At 34.9% G+C, this 26,026-nt stretch overlaps 1 protein-coding gene across 2 annotated transcripts in view; it reads right to left on the bottom strand.

The window, feature by feature from the left end:
* LOC150105454 (unconventional myosin-Id-like) overlaps positions 1–26,026 on the bottom strand; it is a 435,962-nt gene that overhangs the window by 147,453 nt on the left and 262,483 nt on the right. For both annotated transcript variants that reach the window (XM_090394828.1, XM_090394829.1), the window contains 2 exons: positions 24,764–24,818; positions 3,845–3,922 (listed from right to left, as the gene is read on the bottom strand). In XM_090394828.1, coding sequence (XP_090250954.1) covers positions 3,845–3,922; positions 24,764–24,818 — 133 coding nt within the window. The remainder of the gene's footprint in view (positions 1–3,844; positions 3,923–24,763; positions 24,819–26,026) is intronic.

Here is a 26,026-nt window from a genome sequence, read left to right on the forward strand (position 1 = left end):
CCTCAATGCCACCTTTAAACCACCCACTAAACTTAAAACCATATTCAACTCCTCTAAGGATCCTCTCCTCCCATTAGCACATTTTGGAGTCTATTGCATCCGCTGCACCTGTAACTTACCGTACATTGGTGAAACAGGATGGACAATCCCTATACGCAAGAAAGAACACATTAGACACATTAAATATAACCATTATGGCGAAGCAGGCCTCTCAGACTATGCGCTCGACACCTTACACCAAATCAACTGGAAAAGCACCTGCTCTTTACACCACACAAAAACCTGGTATGAAAGGAAATTCAAGGAAGCCTGCGAAATCTTGATAAACCATCCAAATATCAACAACAAAGATGGCATGAAAATTCCAAGGATCTGGATGGCACACATTCAGCCTACCTAATATATAAGATCCAGCATAAGTCAGGACTCTAGCTAATCTTCAACTAGTATCAGAAACCATTCCATACCAACTGGCTGGAATGTACAGGTATAATCATGATGTTAATATATGTATATAAATAGTTACTTATTGTTGAGCCAATGTATTTCTACAACCAACAGATAACACCATTAACAGGAGTCTAGTGCTGATGATGTATAATTTTTTTTTTCACAACAGAGGTCAGGCCAACAATTGTTGTAGCGGTTGGTCAGTATCTTTAACAAACCAGTTTGATTGTAGTGTAGCTTGTTTTCTGTGTATAGTTGTATGCTCCAGAAGATGACCTTGCCATAAAGGTCGAAACGTCGAAATAGCAGTTTATATATGAGTACTATGAGAGCTCTACTCCAATCATCTGGAATTCGTCCTTCTGTCTAGGCCCTCTGAACTATGCAGTGTAGCCACTGTAAAACCTTTATACCTCCATACTTGAGCATTTCTGGTCTAATATCATCTACTCCAGCTCCCTTTCCACATCAGACTTTTGATGGCTTTTTCTATTTCAAGCATGATATGTATTCCTGATTGCTTGCCTGGTCAGTGTTTTTTATCACTGTGCTGTCATCACTGCTAGTTTCATTTGGCAATTTTTCAAAGTAATTACTCCATACTTCAAGGATATCTTTTTCTCCAGTTTTCCTATCACCTTTATCATCTCTAATTTCTTTTACAGCACTCTTTATTCCATTTCTGAGCTTCTTCAACAACCTCTAGAATATCTTGCCACCTTCTTGATATTTTTTTTCTATGCTCTTACTAAAGTCTTCCCATGACTTTTGTTTAACTAGTTTTAACAGTGTTTAGCTTTCTTACATTTGTCTCTGTATTCTCTAAGAGCACAAGCTGACTTATTTGTGGAAATTTTGATATGCTTTCTTCTTTTCCTTCACTGTCTCTTTAACTTCCACTGTTCACCAGGGAGTTCTGAATTTTCTATCTTGCAGACAACCTCACCACATGCCTCTCTGGCAGAATAAATCAATGTTTTCTTCAGAGCTTTCCACTGAATCTCCAAGGTTTGATTCCTGTTCTCACACTCTTTCGTTTTTTCTTGAATAAAGTTTGTATATTTTAGTTTACAATTCACATCTGAGAGCTGCTCAACTTTTATTCGTTTTAAAACTTTCTTTCATGTTATTCTTTTCAATATGAAATTCAATTTTATCCTGCTTAAGACTAAATAGTGATCACTTCCAATTTCAAATCCTCTGTACACTCTAGTGTCCTGCACTAGAGAGAAAACATCACTATAAATAATAATATAGTCGATGAGACTTTTCTTATTCCTTGCCTCTTCTCTCCATGTGAATTTGTGCACATTTTTATGTTGGAACATGGTGTTAGTAATAACCAGTCAATGTCCTGAGCAGAAATCCAACAAGTATTTGCCATTATTATTAGCTTTGCTCTTTTCTCCAAATTTTCCCAAAATATTTTTGTATGTGTGACAATCATTTCCTACTCTGCTATTTAGATTCCCAACAAGGGCCAACCTTTTTCATTGTGTCAGTTGCTTTCTCTAAAGCATCAAAAAATTCCTCCACTTCTACCTTAGTAGAACCTTCTGTGGGACATAGGCACAAATAAGTCTCATTGCCCAGTTCCCCATTCTGATATTTGCCCATATCACTCTACTTGAAATTGCCTGCCATTCAAGAAGACTAGCCTCGTATTTGGTGTTGAATACTATGGCTACTCCTTCTTTTCCTTCATTGCCATTTTTTTGCCTCATTGTTTATTGCCTCAATATAATATTTCATTGCCTCAATATAACATTTTGTATTTATTGCTCATAAAGAACTCACCAGTTTTGGTGTTTTTTGTTTCAGTCACCCCTATTATGTCGATCTGGTACTCATCTAATTCCTTAGCTAGCTCGATTTCTTTGCCATTCAGGCTTCAAGCAACACATAGTCTCTATTTGAGGCTGTAAGTGTACAGTTAGAACTGAAGGCAGTACAGGAAGATAATTTCATGCTAAATCAGGTGTGCAACAAATGTATACATTATCTTTATTACTATTATCTGCTTTATACTTCCACATATATCCATTTTTGTCAGTAATCTTTTCTTGTTTCATCACTGCCCAAACAAGTACCTCATGATCACTCTCACCAACTGGCGGCAGTGTCAACACCTCATTAACAACTGCATGTTGTGGAATTATCACCAAATCCAAAACATTAAAGCCTCTAGTTGCTTCAATCGCATGCTACTTAAGTTACTTATTTCTGAGAAATCACAAACTCACTCTCCTTGTTCCTGAACACTATGTCCTCCTTCCATTCTATATTCTTGTAATTAGAGTCTCCCTTGGGATCACCTTCTTTTTACATGCCCAACTAGTTTGCCAAAACATTTCACAATCAGTATTCTCTGTATTCCCTGGCCCATAACAGCATGCTATCAGATATAATAGCCTATTTATTTCAACTTCCCACACACAGATTCAAAATCTGTGCATGCAGTATCAACTTCCACACTTTGCAGACAGAATTCCTCTGCAATCATTAACAGCACTCCCTTTCCTGTTTTCACATTTCTATCCTTCTCGAAAATTATATATCCTTCTATTTCTATTCCCACCATCACATCCACCTCAGAAAACCAAGTTTCACTTATTCCAATTATCTCTGGGCATACTGACTCAATCAATGCAACAAACTCAGCTCTCTTATTTCAAATACTCCTTACATTTGTGTACAAACATAACAATACCTGTGTGTTTGAGGCCATTCTACCAGCAGCAACATTTTCTATTCTAGCTGCTGTATCACAACACTCTTTTCGGTCGTTTCGCTCCTGTTTTTTCCCAGATCCTGACTCTGATTTCCATTCTTACCTGTGTCATCTTCACCTTTATGCATTCTATCATCTTTTGCTGCCGCAACCACATCTTCAACCTCATATCGATCCTCCTCCTGTTGTACAATCCATTTGGTTGTACTATCCTGCTTCACAAGTACTCTGATCATTTATTACATTAACTGCTTGACTATGTGCCGTCTCAGAACACAATAGCCTTTCTAAATGTCCAACACCAAACCCATTCAAAATGAATCCATCAGCTTTTAACCATTCCAACTTCCCTTCAAATTCATTCCACATGTTTACAAATTGAATCCCCTTTGTCTCACAAAACTGAGCCACCTTACTATTTATTATCTCTGCTTACCTTCCCAATTCAATGTTATCATATCTGGGCAACACGCCTACAACTTTCCCAACAACATTGCACATTGAACACACATAAATATTACAATTAATAACTTAATCATTAAAAAACATTTCATTACTTATATTTATAATGGCATTTTAATATCAATATAAAAGAAAAAGAAATGGTAAAGAAAGAAGATACATTTATAACAAATTCTTTAATATCAGCTAAGTTAAACATACCTTAGAAGCCAAATTTTGTACTAAAGCAATCATCGAATTTTTAAATAATGTACCAGCTGTTAGAGGACGCTTATTGACCTAAGGAAAATAAAACAATATATACATATATGGGTGTGTGTGTTATTATAACTACTACTACTAATAATAATAATAATAATAATAAATATTTATTTATTTATTATTCTATTTTTTTAATAATTTGTTAATACACTTAATTGATTTTATTAATTTCAAATTTAATCTTAATTTTAATATTAATATATGAAAATAAATTTATTTATTTTAATACTTAATTTAATATTCATATTTAAATATTTATATTTAATATTATATTCTTCTTCTTCTGCAGCTTCTCCAACTTAAGTAGGGTCACTGTTGATGATGAATCTCCTCCACATCCTCCTGTCTTGGGCTGTCTCCACATCCAAGTTCTTCATCCTCAAGTCCTCTTCTACCAGCTCCCTCCATCTCTTCTTTGGCCACCCAAGCTTCCTCCTTCCTTGCAAATCCATCTGCATGACCCTTCTTCCCACATATTCATCCTCCCTCCTCATCACATGACCAAACCATCTCAACCTTGCCTCCTGTATCTTCACTCTAAAGTTCGTAACTTTCACTGTTCCCCTAACATAGTCATTTCTCAGACGATCCTTTCTGGTCACATCGCACATCCACCTAAGCATTCTCATCTCTGCTACTTCCATCCTGCTGATGTTATTTTTCCTCAGGGCCACAGTTTTTATAGCATATACGTCATAGCTGGCCTCACTACTGTCCTATAGATTTTGCCTTTCAGATTGTTCGGCACCCTCTTATCGCATAACACTCCAGCCATCTCCCTCCAGTTCCTCCAACCCACTTGTATCCTGCATCCCACTTCCTTCTCAGCTCCTCCATCTTCTTCCACTGTTGAACCTAAGTATCTAAAGTCTCTCATCTTCTGGTACTTTTCTCCATCTTTCCAGTTTAGTTCCCGCTTCTTCTCTTGAATCTGCACACAGCAAGATGTCATCTGCATACAACATTGTCCAAGGTGCATCTGCTCTCACCTCCTCTGTCACCACCTCCACCACAATGTTAAACAGAAACGGACTTAATGCTGACCCTTGATGCAAGCCAACTGTTACTCAAAAACTTTCTGTCCGTCCCAGACAGGTCCGAACACTTGTCTTCCCATTTCTGTACATCTTCCGCACCAACCTGACATATTTCTACGGAACCTTTTCTCCCTCAGACACCTCCAGACTTCTTGCCTTGGCACTCTATCATATGCTTTCTCCAGATCAATAAACGCCAGATGTAGCTCCCGTTGTTTCTCTCAAAACATTTCCATCATTTGCCGTATCCCAAAGATAGCATCTGTTGTTGATTTACCAGGCATGAAGCCAAATTGTTCCTTTGGAATCTCCACCTCCTTCCTCAATCTTCCACCAAGAACCCTTTCTAGGATTTTCATTGTGTGGGACATCAACTTTATTCTTCTGTAATTTTTACAGTCTTGTGCATCCCCCTTTACCCTTGTAGATGGGGACAAGAGTACTCTCCCTCCATTCCTCGGGTATATTTTCCTGTTGGCTAACTTTCATAAACAGGTCCCACAGCAGGTCAATTCCCTCTTCCCCCAGTGCCTTCCATGCTTCCACTGGAATCCTGTTGGGGCCCACCGATTTTCCATTCCTCATCCTCTTCATGGCCTCCGTCACTTCCACTCTACTGATGTTCTGCACCATCCCCTCAGAAGGCTGCCCATCTTCTCTGTGAGTCCTTGCATTTTCCTCATTCAAAAGTCCCTCAAAGTATATTCTCCATCTGTTTCTTATGAAGAGCATTATCCCTCCATTATACTCTTCCTTCAGCATCTTTGATCTGCCTCACATGTAAGATGTCCTTTGCTGCTTTATTTCTACATTTTGCTAGTTGGTAAATTTTTCTCTGTCCTTCTTTTGTTTCTAATTGATCATACAGATCTTGATATGTCATGGCCTTCGCCTGTGCCACAACTCTCTTGGCTTCTTGCTTTCTCTCTCTCTCTGTACACTTCCCTATCCTCTTCCACTCTTGACTCATCTCACTTCTGCTTTGCCTTCCTCTTAGCTGTCACTGCCACTTGTACATTATTATTCTCCCACCAACCCTCCTTCTACTCTCTAATCTTTCCAGATGTCTCACCAAGCACCTCAATTGCACAGCCCAGAATTACTTTTGAATTATGTTTCCACCAATCTTGTACACTTTCCAGTCCATTCGAAATTCTCTCTAACACCCTCTCCCTAAAACGATTCCTCACACTCTCTTCTTTTAAGCGAAACCACTTAATTGTCTTCATCCCATGGCTTCCAGAGGTTCTTATCTTCGATCTTATTTTAAAGTCTGCACACAGCAGTTGGTGTTGCTGTGCCACTTGATCTGTTGGAATTACTTTACAATTTGTCACAACCTTAAGATGTTTTCTTCTAGTCAAAATGTAGTCAATTTGTGAACTGTTGTTACCACTCCTAAATGTTATCAAATGTTCTTCCATCTTGTAGAAAAAAGTTCACAAATTCAATATATATATATATATTTCTTTTTGAATCCTTCTACTCTCTAATCTTTCCAGATGTTATATATATATATATATATATATATTTTCATTTTTTCATGTAGTACTGTCATATCCTGTACACCCCTTGAGGGTACATGGCAGGAATTTGATGATGATGATGATGATCTCAGATGGTATGGTCACTTAAATAGAATGGGAGAGGAAAGGTTAGCAAAACAAGTGTTCTCTGCCAGGTTGGCAGGAAAACGACCCAGAGGAAGACCAAGATATAGGTGGATTGATATGGTACAAAGTGCCTTAGACGATAGAAATATAAGATCTGATAATGTTGGAGTCTTGACAAGTAACAGACTGATTTGGAGGAAAATTGTAGATAGGAAGTTAGTAATGATGTAATTTTTTCATGTAGTACTGTCATATCCTGTACACCCCTTGAGGGTACATGGCAGGAATTTGATGATGATGATGATGATGATATATTATAACTGGTATTTACTCGGATTGTAGACATTTTAAATCATAATTTTACTGATTAGGAACACCGAGATAAGGTACAATAAAAACTTTAATTAAAACACAAATAGTTTCATCGGAATGCTGACTTCTTCAGGTGTGCAAATTATCACAAACTGGAAAAATGGCAAGATTTCAGTTCAAATTTGACTGTTGTTATTCCAAACTTGTTTATGTGGGAAGTCCATGTTTTATCTTGCTATTTTTTTAGTTTGTTTTATATAAACTGAAAATATATTTTTTCAGTTTATAATTTTCACACCTGAAGAAGTCGGCATTCTGACGAAACTAGTTGTGTTTTAATTAAAATTTTTATCTTATCTCAGTGTTCCTAGTCAGTAAAATTATGATTTAAAAAAATATATATATATATTACTATATTATTATAATTAATGATAATAACTGTTAACTAATATTATTATTATTATTATTATATATTTTGAGAGTCTGTTGCCATGGTATAATAAATGCAAGCTGAGACAAAAAGCTATGATTAAATAATAAAGCAATACGTAAAAACCACAGTGATATCTTTAATTAGTAAAAGGACAGATATTTCGTACTAAAATTAATAGTTTTATTAATTTTAATTTAATTAAAACCAAACGTTTTGCTTGTATTCCATTCCTATTACTGTTACAGACACTGAAGATGTACTATTAATTTTAGTACGAAATATCTGTCCTTTTACTAATTAAAGATATCACTGTGGTTTTTACGTGTTGCTTTATGATTTAATTACTATGCCACAGGTTTCACTAAAAATCAAAAAGCTGTGATTGTGAATGAGTGAAGTATGCAGTGTGCAGGAGCAATGGTGTGGAAGAAAGATGGAAGGAAAGATTTATATAAGGCGGTTTGCATCTAAATGGATTTGGTGTCAGGAGTCTTCAGAAAGTGTTGTTCAGTGAAAGTTCAGAAATACCAAGTTAGGGAAACTAGAATGTTTGGGGTGGGGATGTAGGTGAACGTGGATCCATGCAACTTAGAGTTTAGTAAGTGAGAGAGTAATCACATAATGCTAAATGTAGTGTCCCAGGTTATCTTTAGTGGCCAAGGTAACACAAGGTGAAAGGGAGGTTGTGTGATGAAGAGGGTATTGCAGTTTATGTACATCAATGCTGGAAGTATCTGAAATAAGGTTGAGAAATTTTTGGCATTGGTTAGCATAACTTGGCCAAAAGTTATAGGTGTGAGATATGGTTGACTGAGGATGATATAGTCATAGCAATAGAATGCAAGGGATCTAGTGACAGCAGAGGAATTAAAGCCAAAAATAGAAGTACATCATGGGGACAGCGATTCAGAGTACAGTTCATTTAAAGCTGTCTGGTGTGAGATAGAGGCCAACAGGACTAAATATATAACTGGTTGCTGCTATAATCCAGTGGGTATAAGGGAGAATGTAGATGACATACACTTGCAAATTAGCACAGTGAGTGCAGGTCAAGATTATTATAGTGACATTGATTGGGAGAAGAAATGGTCACAGGCAGGGAAGCAAATGGAATTTATACACAGCTGCTGAGAGATGATTATCTGATCACTGCAACAGAGAACTTAACACTAACCAATCCGGCTACACTATGCTACCTCCACTTGGGGAAAGTAATCATATAGTCTTAACAAGGGAGATTGCAAGACATAGAATTTTCTATTAAGTAAGGATTTATGTGGAATTACAAAGCATGTGATTAAGACAAGCTGAGAAGTCAACTTTCAAGAGAGCCATGGCATAAGAATTTGGAGGGGGGGTAGATGGTGTTGTGTGGGAGATGGTTAAGGGGTGAAAACAGTATCTGAATGTATACCTAGAGTCAGAAGGTTAAATAAGATAGGAGTTGGATGAATAGCTTCATTAAGCAGGAGTTGCACAAGAAAAGATTGTGGAGGGATTATACAGAAAAAGGTGATCAGCATGCTCATGAGCAGTATAAGGCACAGGAAAGAAGGGACTGATATGTTAATGAAGGCTAAAGCTAATTATGAGAGAAAGCCAGCTGATGAGGCCAAAAGAAACCCTGAAGAGTTCTTTCGCTGTGTAGTAAGTAAAAAGAGGAATGGCTATGGAAGGATAACTTTAAAAAGTGCTGATGGTGAGGAGATAACAGAACCAAACCAAATAGCTGAATTTCTGAGTGAACATTTTGCAGGGATGTACCATCTAGGTGGTGAGATTGCAATGCCAGATGTGACATCGACTGATAAAAAGAAAAATGGGTGTGCTTAAAATATTATTATTATTATTATTATTGTTCCGGGAAACTCCAAGGAGTAGACAGACTCATCGAGGGAGGCCCTAACATCATGTCAAGAACAACTATTCAACATTCACACAGTATCTATCATACCTTGCCTTGAACTCATTCACGGTCGTAGCACCCACAACAGACTCTGGAAGCTTATTCCACTCATTTACCACTCTCCAAGTGAAGAACCTAGCTCTAACACCCTTGTCAACCACGCTCTTGCCCAGCTTCCATGCATGGCCCCTAGTCCTCCCACCACCAGTCATATTTTCAAAAATATCTTCTGGATCAATCTTATAAAAACCGTTCAGTAATTTGAATGTCTTAATCATATCACCCCTCCTTCGCCTATCGTCCAATTTCTGCAACCCAAAATATTGCAGAACTTCAGTACAAACACAGCCATGGGATTAGATGGCATAGTGTACCATGTATTACGAGAATGTGCAAGGGGAATTATCAGCTCCTCTGAACACGCTGTTTAAGCCGCAGTACCGGGAAGGTGGCAATGGAGTGGAAAGAGGACAAAATAGTCCCATTGCATAAATGAGACTCCAAGACAGAAGTATCAAATTATAGGCCAATCAGCACCCAGTTTTCACCCAGTTCTCCAATACCTTAACCACTACTATGAGTAGTGGTTAAGGTATTGGAGAACTGGGTGAAAGAATTCAGGACTGAGTGGATGGGAATATGATACTCTATAAAGGACAATGTGATGTTGTGAAGGATAGGTCTTGCCTTAGTAATTTGCTTCCTTTTTATAATCAAGTGACAAAGGAGTTGGATAAGGGAAATGGTTACTCAGTGATATTGCTAGCAAAAGCATTTGACAAGATTCCACTTAGAGCTCTATTGCATAAATCAGAGCAAATGAAGGCCTGGATGGATGAGCAGTTAGCATATCCCCTCTCCAGCCAAAAGCTGCAGGTTCAAATCCCTCCATGGACATGGATGTTTGCGATTGTCTGTGAAAATACCATTGATGGAGAGTAGAAGGCATTGGTGTATATGATGATAGTTGTCGTTCATTGTAGTTGGTGGGTGGAGATGGAGAGCTGTAGAGTAGGTGCCCCTCCCTCAATGAGTCTTTGGACTCCTTGGAGGTGTCAAAGAAAAAAAATTAATTTTTTGGATTAGATTTGGATCAGAGCATGGCTAATGGATGGATATCAAAGAGTGTTTCATTGAGGAGTTGAGTCCAAGAGAAGGCAAGTGACCAGTGGCATACTACAGAACTGAGTACTTGGTCCTCTGTTGGATGTTTAATTTGTATATCAATGACATAGGAAATGATTTGACAGGAAATATTCAGGATGATGAACATTTCCTGTCAAACTAGCAACAGATGATGCTTACCTCCAAGTTTAGCATCATAAGTTATTTGCTGATGATGCTAAACTTGGAGGAGCAACAGTAAATGAAGGTGATGTGGAGATCCTGCAGGAAGATTTAAATAGAATAGCAGCGTGGGTAAAGGAAAATGACTACTAGTTTAATGTGGCAAAGTGTAAGGTGAAGGATAGGTCTTGCCTTAGTAATTTCCTTACTTTTTATAATCAAGTGACAATGGAGTTGTGACATTGGATAAGGGAAATGGCTACTGAGTGATATTGCTAGCAAAAGCATTTGACAAGATTCCACTTAGAACTCTATTGTACTTTGGAAGGAGATCACAAGTTGTGTACTAATGGAACTGAACCACAGGAAATTGATGAAGCTGGGAACTAGGGGAGTGATTGTGGACAGGAAGTTTAGCCTTAGAGGACATATTGTGAATTCAAAACAACACTTCAGATTATGTGGTTGTTGAGAACACACTAACAAGCAGGGATACAGAGGTTATTTTTCCTCTATATAAGGCCACATATGGACTACTGCACACAGTTCTGTACTCCCTGAATCTGAGAGTCCAGAGGCGAGTGACAAAGATAGTGGTATGCCTGTGGAATGCTCTCTATGAGAATAGATTGATAGTCTGTAGGAATCAAAAATTAGCAGATAGGTGAAAAAGAGATGTGATAGAAGCATTTAAATTAGTAAAGGGGTTTTATAGAATTGACACTGAAAACCTTTTTTCAGTACATGGTAAGAAGGAAAAGAACAATGGAAGTTGTTAGCAGTGTGGTTAGCAAGGGTATTAGGACTAGATTTTTTGCTTGGGGATAGTGAATGTGTAGAAGGCTGCCAGAGGTGGTTGTCAGTGCTTCATCAGTGAATGAGTTTAGGAAAAGTATGATAGGTACTATCATATTTTTCCTAAACTTTTCCTTCATCTCCCAAATAAGACTTCTGACTCCCTGAAGATACCTGAATAACAATAATTATTATACTGCCATTCCCATGGTGAATTCCTATAGATATTATCTGAATAATAGTTAGTGAGGACTTGTTATGAGAAGACCCGCCACCAGGGCTTCCTTATCTATTGGGCTAAATGGGCTATAGCCCAGGGGTGCCATTGATCCAATGGCGTTTAAGAACCGAGTACCTTTTTTCTATTGTGTATTTTTATAAATACAAATAAACTATCTTTATTATATTATAAATATGTTGATTTAAATAAAAATGTGCAATGTCGATATATTTTAAAATAATTTTTTTTACAATGAAAGTTATTTAATTAATTATATGTATTATTTAATTATTGTTCAATCCAATGTAATTAAGGTGCCACATTTTTTTAGCCCAGGTTGCTCAAACGTAAGAGGGCCATGCCCACCATAAGAGATCCACACTAACTATTATTCACTAATACATATCATACCTTACTTACTCATTCACTACCAAAGCACTAATAACTATCTGTGGCAACCTATTTTATTTATTCACCACTCTCCAAGTAAAAAATTAATCTGCACACTCTTTTAAATTTTCTGCCTGTCAACTAAACTTTACAACAAACATACCTCCAACCTATAGGGAACATTCTGAAGACCTATCCCCAGCTTATTAGCATATCTCTAGAATCCTCTCCATCATCTCATGATCTTCAAGAAATCTAGGTGACCAAATCTGTGCACAGCAGTCAAGATTTGGCCAAATCATAGATTTAATAAAAAATTTAATAACATCCTAACCTTTACTTGTCAATGTGTTATTCAACGTCCAAGTGATCCTGTGAGCTGTTTTGGTAACTTTTGCAATATGTCCTATGAACTTCAACTCTGTGCTATCACACCCAAATCCCTGGGATTATCAATTTCCTGCAATCCAGTACCATCAAAGTCATGCAAACTATGTTATCTTTCCATCCCAAAGTGCATAATTTCACACTTTGCAACATTAAATTGACAACCATTGCCCTTATATATGCTACTAATTATTTAAATCATCCGGGGAGGATATCTATTTCACCTTTATCATCTATTGCCCTCCCCAGTTTTGTATCATCAGCAAACAACTAAATATTACCACATAAATCATTCCATATATATCATTAACTTACAAATTTTGATAGGCGGAAAAGGGGAGATATGATTGAGACATTCAAATTGCTAAAAGGATTCTATAGGATTAATTCAGAGGATATTTTTGAGATCAGGACTGGTGGTGGGAGAACTAGGGGACACGCATGGAAGCTGGGCAAGAGCGTGGTTAGCAGGGGTGTTAGAGCTGGGTTCTTTACTTTTAGAGTGGTAAATGAGTGGAATAAGCTGCCAGAGTCTGTTGTGGGTGCTATGACAGTGAGCGAGTTCAAGGCAAGGTATGATAGATACTGTGAGAATGTTGAACATCATGTTGTGTGAACATGATGTTTAGGGCCTCCCTCGATGAGTCTAAGGACTCCCTGGAGTAGCCCATAGTAATAATAATAATAATAAAAAATTAAAGACTAGTGAACTAGTACGGAGACCTGAGGCACTCTACTAGTTGTCCTCATTCTGCAAGATTCTGCTCTACTATACAACTCACTGGTGTCTATCTGTCAGCCACATTCTCCATTTATGCCAGCAGCTTCATATCCATTTCCCCTTTGACCCAACTTATGTAATAGTTTTCCACGCAACATTCAATGGTTTGTAAATTTCATTGCAAAATTCAGTGGTATAGCCATTTCCTTTATCCACTTTGATTGTCATTTTATTATAAAATATGAATAAATCACTAAGGCAAGACCTACTTTTTATAAAGTCATGCTGACCACCACAAGATATCATATTCCTATTCACCCATTCCTGGATTTTACCTTTGATGAACTTTTACAATACTTTAACCACCACCACTCTGAAAATATTAATTGGTCTGTAATCTGTTACTTCTGTCTTGGAGCCACTGATGTATATTATCTTACATTCTTTTGCCATTCCCTTAGAACCTTACTAAGGCTGAGACTTAGATTAAATAACCCCATCAGAGACACAGCCAGTTCTCATTTTCCAAGCACACAGGCTAACATGCCATCGAGTCCCACTGCTGTATTAACACTGATATGTTTGCAATATGGAAAGGATCTCCAATTCTCTGTCGTATTAGAAAAAAATTTCTGCCTCAATGATATATCCTTGCAAAGTGATTACTTAGTAGCTCAGTTATTTCTTATGCTTCTTTCACTTTTCTACCATTAACACTGATTAAAGTTATTCTTCAATAATCATATTTCCTCTCGTTATATATTAAAAAAAAAACTCATTTGGATTTACTCTGGCCTACTAAGCTCATTTTATCTGATAATCTGATTTAGTTTTCATTATCATACTGATCTCACCCTTCTTCCCTATGCTTTGTATTGCTCATGAGCATGCTGATCATCTTTTTTTTTTTTTTCTGGCTCCTGCTTTATATCACTACTCATCCATTTTAAAGACATTTCTACATAATATATAAATAATATTCAATATAGCCATACACTTCATAAATATACTCAATAAACATTCTTAAAAGTGCATGCAATGAAAAGTGTTTAATCCTGAACCAATCTTATTTCAGAATATATTAGTTTACTATTCATTTTGGAAAAATTATGGAAACTACAACCATAATTACTTTAACCACCTTACCGGCCATTAAAGATCAAATACGCATCCTCAAAAGCTTCGTATCCATCATAAATTTCAATGTAATACCAATGGTATTACAATTTTAACATGCACTTCGCATCGATGGTAATGTGGACGTATGTATATGTCCTGGCCGGTAGCGTGGTTAATTTCCTGATGTGTCGACCATCATATTAAGGTCATCATCTGGAGTACACACACACACACACACACACACACACACACATATATATATATACAGAGACAAGCTATATTACATTTCACACAGTATGCCAAAGAGACAATGATTTGATCAGCAGTTATTCGACTGGCCTGACCTCTAGTGAAAAAAAAATAATTTAAAAAAAAAACAAATAAGTAAAAATTAAATGAAATTAAATAAATAAAAATAAAATAACTACATCAAAGCTATATTCTATTTATAACATCATCAGAGAACAATTTTACATAGTTTTATTACAGCAAAAGTGATGTCCTAATTTAATGTGAGAGTTGTTATATTAGCATTAAGATCCTGGATTACTTAGAGTCAGGGCCATTTCTACATTTTGCAGGTTCCTGTGCGAAATGGAAAAGCAGGGCCCTTGAAAGTTAGTAACTTTTATGGAAATTTTAAATGGATATCTTGTTAATTATTTAATTAAATTAAATATGAAAAATATTTATGCACATAAATAAACAAGTATGCTCTCTAGCATCAATTTAAGTAAAGGGAAAAAATTAGTTAAAAAATAAATGTGTTTATATGTACATGATATATTATTTTATTATGTAAGTACACATTACCATATAAATACGCTAGAACAATGATTTATTTAATAACATAAATAATAATATAAAATATGAAAAAAATATCCATTTTTACTATAAAGAATGAAATATATGTATAACATATATTTCATTCATATATTAACACATATATGTATAACAACTTATAAGATTTAAAAGAAATCTGAATATATAAAATTTTATTTATCCTAATGCACTTATCAATAAAATCATTTATAACGCTATCAAAATTCGAATTTTTTTGCAATTTCATGCTCTTTAGATATTATTGCGGCACAACAAACATTCTTGAGACATAGAAGATCGCAAATAAGTTTTTATTAATTTTAATTTGGAAAATGACCTTTCTGCTGATGCAACCATAACTGGACTGGTCAATAACATTTTAAATGTCATAGTAATATTTGGATAAATATCCGACAAATTATTTGCAATTATGAATTTTAAAATATTAATGGGTGCATCTTCTGGAACAATATTTCTAAAAATAATTAATTCATTGTAAAATTCAGATTCATCAATATCTATATTTGATTTTTGATACAACTGTTTGCAGCAAAATTTTAATTCATTTTCTGTTATTTTGTCTGATCAATTGTATTGTGATTTTTATATTACATTCCATTTGTGTCCATGAACACATGCATTTCATGTGCACTGGATTTCGTTCGTGCGACTTTAATCTTTCACTTACATGTTGTCAACAAAAGCCATTATTAGATAAAAAGAATTATCATCAGAAGAAAATAATTTGCAACAAAAACAAAAAATAGAGTTGGAAGAGTTTCAATATACAAGCCATCTTCTGTTTTGCTTCTATCCATTTGCAATTGTTCTAACATAGTGAGCTGTGGAAAAACACCTCTTGTTGTCATCTTTTGGAAAATCATTTTCAGTCGAAGGAGATAGTGGACCACAGTGTACAATTTGTGTTAGTTTTGCATTGTTCAAAATTTTGGGCCATGTTGCCGGATCATCAATAGTAAATAGTTCACCTTCCTCTGGTGTCTCAGTTTTAGGATCTTCAATACTCATTGTTTGACCAAACGCGTCATGTTCTCCTTTCTTTGAGTATTTCAGAGCTCTCATTATTAATTAATGTTGAAGTCGAAGAACTGTTTGTAGTTATTTCAGAACTCCCGTTATCAACTAATATACCTGAACAAATATATGAGTTCAACTTCACAAATTTAAACAGTGAATTTCTTTGACATTCTTCAGCCACTTCTTTTTCTTGTTTTCGCTTTCGTTTTTCATGCCCACTTGGGTATTTTCTTCCATAATAATCTCTTTCACGACTAGTCATACTCCATAATTAAATACAATAGATTTAATTATAAAATAAGTTAATAAATTAAAACAAAATTACTTACCTGATAAATAAAATATATCTAAAATAGATAATATTAGAAAATAAATAAATCTAATAGAGATTGAAAACTGCTATTGAAGAAAAATTCTGATGTCGGATAACCAAAAACCAGTTTACAAAATATATTTTTTATGATGCTTTGCAAGTAATGTCACATAAAAAAATTGACATGACAGTACGTGTATATATATGATATATCTGAACAAATATATGAGTTCGACTTCATAAATTTAAACAGCGAATTTCTTTGACATTCCTCAGCTGCTAGTTCATGTTTTCGCATTCGTTTTTCATGCCCACTTGGGTATTTTCTTCCATACTTGTTCATAAAATCATAAACTAAAATCAAAAAATTTAAATACACTTTTCCCTATTTAACACTATGTTGTACGACAGTGGTGGCGAACCTTTTTTTTATGTGCGCATGCCAAAAGTTTACAAATCGAGTTGTGGACGTGCTGTGAAGTTTTTAATAGGGGAAAAATTAATACAAAATTAATTGCAGGATTTTATTGAGACAAGTTTAAAAATTAACATAGAATTTAATACAAATGAACTCATAATTTGGCATACATATTGTCATATACAAATCAATATCAACTAATTATCAATTTATTAATTTATCAATATCAATATATCAATTTTTTAATCAGATTTTTGCTGTTGTACATTAGATGCCAAATGCTTTATATCAGGTTCATATATTGTCACTGTTAGTAATACACACGCCGAATGAGATTCATCAGTCATTCTATTTCTTAAACTGTCTTTTATAAAATTGATTTGAAAAAATAATGACTCACAAGCATATGTAGAGGAGAAAATTGATAATATAGCCATCACTAGTTTTTTTAAACAACAAAAGGTTTCAGGAATGGCATTCCAGGTTTTCAATATTTGCTCTTCTGCATTCTTTTTAATTGCGCCCAATAATCGATCATTTTCCATTATTTCCAAGTCATTTCTCAAATCGACAAACTTTTGTTTCCATATAGAACTAGATTGAAAATCGATTAAATGCATTTCTATATCTTCCCAATTCAGCCACTCAAAAATCTCTTGAAAATTCGTTGATTAGCAACTGAATAACTATAGAAAACTCTATTTGAATTAAGGAGATATTAAATCCCACATTGTTTTAAAGTCGAATAAGAAACTCAAAGATAGGAATCAAAAAGTTTCACGCCGAATGTAGCAAACTATAAAAGTTTCGGCGGATTGTAGCATACACTAAAGCACGTAGTTCAACACTAGGGCAACTTGTAGCAGAAGAGGTTATATTGTCAGATATAACCTCTTATAGTTCTGATAATAGTGATCATACTGATCACTATTATCAGAACTTTAGCATACGCCACAATCCACCAAAACTTTTATAGTTTGCTATATTTGGCATAAAACTCTTTGATTTCTATCTTTGAGTTTCTTATTTGGCTTTAAAACAATGTGGGATTTAATATCCCCTTAATTTAAATAATGTTTGCAGTACTGAATTGAAGCCTATTGGCTCTTTATATTTATGTAGAAAACTCTTTTATGAATTTAACTTGATCTGTTTTTTCATGGGATTCTAGATCTGCAAAGAATTTTTTTGTATTTGGAAAATATCAGAAGGTACTGGAAATAACATCACGATCAAAGATTGGTAATTTAGCTTTGAATGCTTTGATTAAATCAAACATGAAAATAATTGTCTTGTTAACACCTTACAGTTAACATTTAATTCATTTAAATGTAAACACAAATCAGTAAAAAACATTAATTTCGAAAGCATTCATTAACTCGACATTCATTAACTAATTGTATTTTTCAATGATTTTCTCATTATGCAAAAAAAGTCTGCCTTCATCTAAACACTCAACAAATCTTTGAAGAACTTTCCCCCCGACTTAACCATCAGACGTTGTTGTACATAAGTAAACCATTGTACACTGAGTTTACCACGCTTAATAATTATATACATTTTCGTTTATTTAAAGCATGTGCTGATATAAAATTGACCAATTTTGTTACAATGCTCATAATATCATCCAGTGGCTTGAAACTAGCCTTTGTGCATAAAACCTGCTGATGTATAATACGATGAAAACCCAGAAATGAATGTCCAATACGTTTGGTAAATAAATTAACAAACCCATTTTCCTCTCCAGTCATACTGCAAGCACCATCAGTAGTTACTGATACAATTTTGGAAGGATCTATACCTCTTTCAGCAAGTGCATTTACAACTGCGTTGCAAATATCTATTCCTTTTGTTGTTGTTGCTGATGTTAAACTTATCAATTCTTCTTTGATATCATTCCCAACAGAATAACGAATAAAAATTGCTAAACGAATTTATCAAGTTATGTCAGTACTCTTATCAAGACAAAGAGAAATTAAACCAGAAGATTTTATATCTATTTTTTGCTGATGAGTTATATTTTTAGCCATTTCTATGATTCTATCTTTCACTGTGTTTCTAGCCAAAGGCATATCTTTTATTCTTGGAATAATTTTTTCCTTGTTTTCAAAATCTTCAAAGAGAACTGGTGCGCATTTTAACCATGCTTCTTTTATATATTCCCCATCACTAAAAGGTTTCCTGTGTTTGGCAATTACATTTGAGGCAAAAAAACTAGCAGCTGTTATATTTGAACGACTGCCGATAAATTTCATTAGGGTTGTTGACTGGATATTCCTATTTTTAATTGCCTGAGCAATAAATTCTTTCTGTTTGTCCTTGCTTTTCTCAAGGAGCAATTTATGGTTTGTCTCATAATGCTGTTTTACTGACGATGTTCTGCACACAACTGTCCCGGAAGATAAAACACATATTGCTTTATTGTGTTTGTTAATCATGCCATGCTCTTCAGTCCACCAGCTTTGGAACTCTCTGCTGCTTGATTGTGATAATTTTCGTTTTCTATTTTCACCAGCCATGTTCAGTAGAACTGTAACAAAATAACTCAAAACTTAAATCAAATGCATTTTTTATAGTTTCAAAAAAATCAGCATTTTATTATATGGCTAAATGAAATTATCTTTATAATTCCCATTTGCAGTAGCAAAAACAAAATAGTGCACATATGCAACAATAATGCACTTGCTGCTGCTTATTTCTGCCTACTGGCGGATGCTCGGTGCAAAATGCATAATGAACGCATGTGTGAGAAAAGGGAAAAAGTCAGGGAATCCTAAGGATCAGTCGTTCTCAATTCTTTTTCTATAAGACTGTATTTATATTTATTCTTACTGTATTAGAGGGCCCAGTCCCAAGAAACTTACTCGTAAATACTGTTCCCATTTTTTTAAAGTTCATACATTAAACTAACGTTTAATGCTGGATTTAATATCCACTTAATTTATATAATTTTGTATCACCGATGTGAAGCCTTTTGGCTATTTATTTTAGTAAATAAGTATTAATAATTAATTATGGAATAATTATACAGAGTATTAGTACACTTATGTATACGGTGTAGCATGTTGAGAAATATAAAAGTAAGCATTTAAATTAGTTATCAATCACAGGACCAATGCTACAATATTGTAGTTTCCTCAGGCCAACATCATTAAATTAACTTGTGTTAAGTTTCATTGACATATCCCATTCTGATCACCAAAAATTTATAATATTATTCAGTATAAAATTGATTATTATATTATTAAATTGATTTTAATGATGTTGGTTTAAAAAAAAAAAAATGGTAGTGAGAAAAATATTTATGCATTGTAACTCACCATAGAAGTCAGCGGAGCAGGGGAAGCAGTAGAAGGATGTCGACTTGACGGCGAATGCTTACCTTCGAATATAATTTGCCCTTGCATATAACTGGCACCCCTGATTTCACTTTACGAAAAAAAGACATTAAACGTTTTGTATATATACCTCCCACACAAAAATAACAGGCCTTCCCCAACAGTCATTATATACTGTAGATGCAAGAAAAAAAAAAATTAGTTTTATTGTATCCCTGAATAAGGTACAGAGGCTTTTGCAGTCTGTGTAATATATTTCTCAACAAATAGTGCAATTAGACAGCTGGAATAAAAAGGTGCTAACTAATGAATCACATGTACCCCTCCTCACAGAAACTAGGCTGTATAGATGCAAGCAAAACCATATATTGCACTGGAAACACAGTACTAACTAAAACTCTTGTCTAATTTTTCAATTACACGAAATAAGTGTTTGTTTGATTGCATTTGAAATTCTCGATGTCATTATGACAGATCATGGCTTACTTCAAATAAAATTCTACCACGAATTGAAACATGCCATATAATGCTTGTGTGAGTTCCCCTTCCAGCTCAAATGTAAACAAGGCAATAAAAATCAACCAAGGGTTGAAACTTTGTGTGAGTAGTTCTGTCGGAACGATAAATTACACCCCGTCGTGAATGTCTTAAAACTAAGAAATATATAGTGAATGTTGTTATGACAGATGCTATGAAATTCGGTTGAAGAGAATTAGCATTTCAACTCAAAAATTGTCGGTTTAAAGAGTCGCATGATCTTTTGTTAATATCACATCAATAGAATTCACGTCATCATAGCTGCTCTCTCGTAAAACAAAATTTAACTTGTATGTATTGTAACAACTAAAAAAAAAAAGATTGAATAATTTATAAGCGTATAAAAGGATATCATATGTAAATTGTTGATGTGCCAGCAAAATTCTTGGGCGTGCCATAGGTTTGCCACCTGTGTTGTACGATATTGTTATATATCTTAGAGTAGTTTTAAATACTATCGCTCTAGCGCTACGATCTTATTTCGCTTACAATAACAACAGTTGGTTGTAAAATTATATACACATATTTTTCTATATAATAATATTAATTTATATAATAATTATAATATTAATTTATATAATAATTTAAAAAAATTTTCTTTTTTCAATTTTTTGTGCTTTGCAGGGCCATGTGCCACCGCACAGGTTTGCACACCCATGAATATGGCCCTGCTTACAGTCCCATTTATAATTAACCTATTGGATGAAAAGGTTATGTGGGTAATATATGTGTCTCCATATTCTTGGGATTTTTAGACCATCATTATTGTTAAGATTAGTTTAGTTGATAAGAATTTCACAAGCCTCTTTAAATTTACATTCATACCACGTTTTGGTGTAATGTACAAGACAGGTTTCTTTCCAGTGAATTCCATGTAGAGTATTCAGGACATGATCAGAAAGGCTAGATTTACCATAGTTATTAAATTTAATGTGCCATTTATATTCCTTTTTTCCTTGTTTCTAACTTCCTGGTGGGATCATACTTAAGAGCTCATCCAAGCCAAATTTCCTCCCAATATCTCAGCCCTATTTCAGTTCACAACGAACTCAGGCTATTTCTACAAACAGATAGAGGGGACAGCCATGGGTTCGCCACTCTCCCCACCCCTGGCCAACTTTTGAAGACTTCTGGAGAAAAAGCCTTAAAATCAGCACCACAAAAACCCAATCGTTTGGCTACACTAAGTGGATGATGTGTTCACTATTTTGCCGCATGGCTCAGATACTCTTCACATCTTCTTAACACACTTAAGCAACCAACACCCAAGAATCCAGTTCACCTTGGAAAAAGAAGAAACAAGTCTTCCTTTCCTAAATACTCTGATTACATGCCAGCCTGATGGATCCTTGGCTTTTTCTGCTTACAGAAAACCAACTCATACAGGCAGATACATTCACCAGCTATCCCCTCCACCCTCACAACAATATGGGGTTATAAAAACCCTATATAACAGGGCAATATTAATCTGTTCATATGAAAATGCCCTAACCACTGAACTAAACCACATCCTTAACATGAAAGTTTTTTCACTTGGTTAGACTATAATTATATATTTAGTTTAACCTTTATCCAAGTGTAAGCAAACAAAGTTTACACCTGAAGAATCTTCAGGACTGGGGCAAGTCATGGTAAAGGTTGTATAAGTTCTCATCACTTGCCTTAGTATCCCCATAATGCAAAGCACATCTCCTTGCAGACATGTCTAATGCTTTGAATTAAGAGAAGAGCCACTACCCAGACTGGTTTCGATCTTCAATGAAGTCTCATCAGTGGGAGCCAGACCCAGTGGTGGTGATACCAAGGTGGAAGTAATGGAGAAGTCATATTTACCTATACGAGTTGCCAAAAAGGTGTTACATCTTATTATTAAATTACACTGTATTAGAGAAAGCTGTTGGAAGTTTTTTCACTTTGTTAGACTATAAATTATATATTTAGTTTAATCCTTATCCAAGTGTAAGCAAACAAAGTTTGTACCTGAACTATCTTCACGACTGGGGCAACTCGTGGTAAAGGTGGTATAAGTTCTCATCACTTGCCTTATTATCTCCCTTAATGCAAAGCACATCTCCTTGCCGACATGTATAATGCTTTGCATTAAGGGAAGGGCCCCTTCCCTCAATACAAAGGGAAATATGACTTCCTTACTTCGACATTGGTATCACCACTACCACCACCGGGTCTGGCTCCCACTGATGAGACCTCAATAAAGGTCGAAACAGGTCTGGTAGTGGCCCTTCCCTTAATGCAAAGCATTATGCATGTCCACAAGGAGATATACTTTGCATTATGGGAGATACTAAGGCAAGTGATGAGAACTTATACCACCTTTAACATGAGTTGCCCAGTCCTGACGATACTTCAGGTGCAATCTTTGTTTGCTTACACTTGGATAAAGAATTAAACTAAATATATAATTTACACATCCTTAACACATTCTTAGCCAATGGCTACAATCCCTAATAAATCCAGAAAATATTAAAATCAGTATTTTAATAAAGACTACACTAAATCTATCACCATTCCTTACATCCAGGGCACCTCTGAAAAGTTAACTAAAATGCTAAAGAAATATGACCTGACTACCTGTTATAAACCATATAGGAAATTGGCATCCCTTATATGCTCACCAAAGACCAGCCACTTCCCCTAGACCTACCTGGAGTATACCAGGTCCCTTGCAGCTGTAAACTGTCCTACTATGGTCAAACAGGCAGGACAGCTAATATCAGGATATCCGAACACGAAGACTATATCCTGTTTGACCAATATATCCATTCTGAACTTGCGGACCATGCTCTGGATACCAGCTACAGAATACAATGGAAGAAAGCTACTTGACTACACTGCAGCAAATATAAATATGAAAGATTTTTCATGGAATCAGTCTCAGCTCTAAAAAACTTCCTAAACTTCAACAAATTTGGATGCATGAGACTTCCCCAAATTTGGGAAGCTTGCATCATGAGAACATCAGCCCAAGAGCCAAGACAACCCAATTTAGCCCACTATGGGGAGGTGGGCACCTTTAGGACTCTAGGAACAACATGAGTTCAGCCTCATTTGCTCGCTGTTAGTGCCTGCATGCACATATCATAGTTTTATGATCCCAGGAAGATGGCAATATAACATTTCCGAAATATAGGAAATATTGATTAAAGTTTTCTTTTAATTAATATTTAGTATATGTTGTAATTTCCTGAAATAATTTAATAGTTGTTCAAGGTAATAGAGAATATGAGAGAAAAATTTCACCATTACTTCAAAACTATTCTACTTATAGGCCTCTGTCGTCTTATCCTACTGGCAGTCAGATGAATAGGATTAATTCTATCTGAGATGAAGAACAATAACAAAAGCTTAAAACCTTCTGCTTGTCCATCAAGATTATGTGATTTACGTAAAGTTCATAAACCAAGTGTCCCATTAAGATCGGTTGTTGACTGTATACAAATGTCCCATTATAAGTTATCTAAATACTTATCTAATTTATTTGCTACTTCTAATAGAAGATCTTCGACTTATATAAAAAACACTTTGAATTTTAAAAACAAAATTTGTGATCTTCATTTAGGCTCTTCTGTTGCAAAGTGTAAGGTACTGAAATTTGGTATTCAACAATGGGGTACACACTTGGTGAAAAAATTTTGGACGAAGTTGAAGTCCAGAGAAGACCAACTAAGATGGTAACTGGTTTTTGGAATATAGGATATGAAGACAGATTGAAGGAATGCAGTCTGCAAAGTCTTGTGAATGAATAGGAGAAAAAGAGGAGGCATATGATAGAGACATTTAGTTTGGTAAAGAGTTGTTAACAGGTTAATTAAGGGAGAAATTTTTCACAGAATGGGAGAAAGGAGAAGAACAAGGGAAATCACTGAAAGTTGTATAAGGATGGTGAGAGCAAGGGCATAAGGAGCAGGTTCTATGCATGGAGAATGGTCGGTCAGTGGAATGCATTGCCACTTACCAACACTGTAATGAATGTGGACACACTGAATGAGTTTCAATGGCATGATGGGCTTTGTGTGTAACAGTGTGTACCTCCCATCACGAGTCTTGGACTCCATGAAGGTCTGGTGTTAATAATAATATTAATTGATAATGATAATAATTTTTCTCAATATAATTAGAAAATACGCAGCTTATTATTTGAAAATAAAATCCTACTTGAGTAACATTCTGAGCTCCTTCAGGCCACATAGACTTTATCAATGGATCTGAACTGAAAAAAAATGTATACAATTATCTTTTAGAAATGAATTGCTCTTACAAAATATATTTGATCACCAGTGAAAATTCTAATTAACTAACTGCTGTGAATAAACAACTTTTTTTTTTTTTTTGAAAATACGAGATCTATTCAAATATGTTGAAATGGATATGATGCATAATTCATAAAATACTTGAAAAATATGGAATTTAATCTCTTTCCAAGTAAACCCCTTTGTCATTGCTAGAAACATTCATTAAAATCAATTGTTTTTTTTTTAAAACAGCAAAAATCCTCTTCTTTTGAATTTTATTTAATGTCTCACATCTTAAAAATAACTTTTGAACCTTGGATACATAAGTCATAATAACATAATAATAATAATCTGGAGTCAAATCTAACAAATATGGGGGCTACCACTTATGCTATTTTTTGGGAAAAAATGATGCTCCTCTGTTAGCAGATGTGGCACAAATTCAGCAGAAATGCATTTGGAGTTTTAAGATCTTCATCTTAAAATGTTAAAATGTTTAAGATCTTCATCTTAAAATGTTAAAATGGAGATGGAATTCTCAACATATAGAAGTCCTGACTGCTACAGTTACCATATTTACTCGAATATAACTCGCACTTTTTGTACCCAAAATGAAAGTTATAAAATCATGGTGCAATATATATGTGGGAATTTTCGGAAACTAAAGTTTTTCAAGAAAAAACTAAATTGACATTTATAATTAAATCCTAAGCACTCATTATAATTTATAACTGCGCACATTATTTATAAAATGAATGCATTTAAATTTTAATTATCGTTATTTGCACAATTGGACACCCACCTTCATCACACAATATATTTGAATCTTTAGCAACAATGCTTCTGTAATTAAATTAAAACAAACAGTCATCTACCCAAATAGTGTCATCTTTGCTCCCATCCAGGGCAGCAGAGATGCTGGTTTTTAAAATCTCTTGGCAATTATTTCGCGAAATCATGTCCCAAGGGCGGTCTGAAAAGTTCTCGGCCTCGACCATAGATGGCAATACTATCAGTAAGATTTTTTTTCTAAGTTGGTACACCTGTCATAAACATCATGTGAAATTGCAAGTCATTCTATCAAATAGTTTGTTTTATACAGCTGTCTGAAATAAAAATGTTATCTGTATCCCTTGAAATGGATAAAATTGAGTATCGTGCGGTTATAAAATTCTTTGTAAAAGAA

This window comes from Typopeltis vanoorti, chromosome 6 (assembly GCF_054136105.1).
Source record: "Typopeltis vanoorti isolate ZY-2024b chromosome 6, IOZ_Tvanoo_1.0, whole genome shotgun sequence".
NCBI lineage: Eukaryota > Metazoa > Arthropoda > Arachnida > Uropygi > Thelyphonidae > Typopeltis > Typopeltis vanoorti.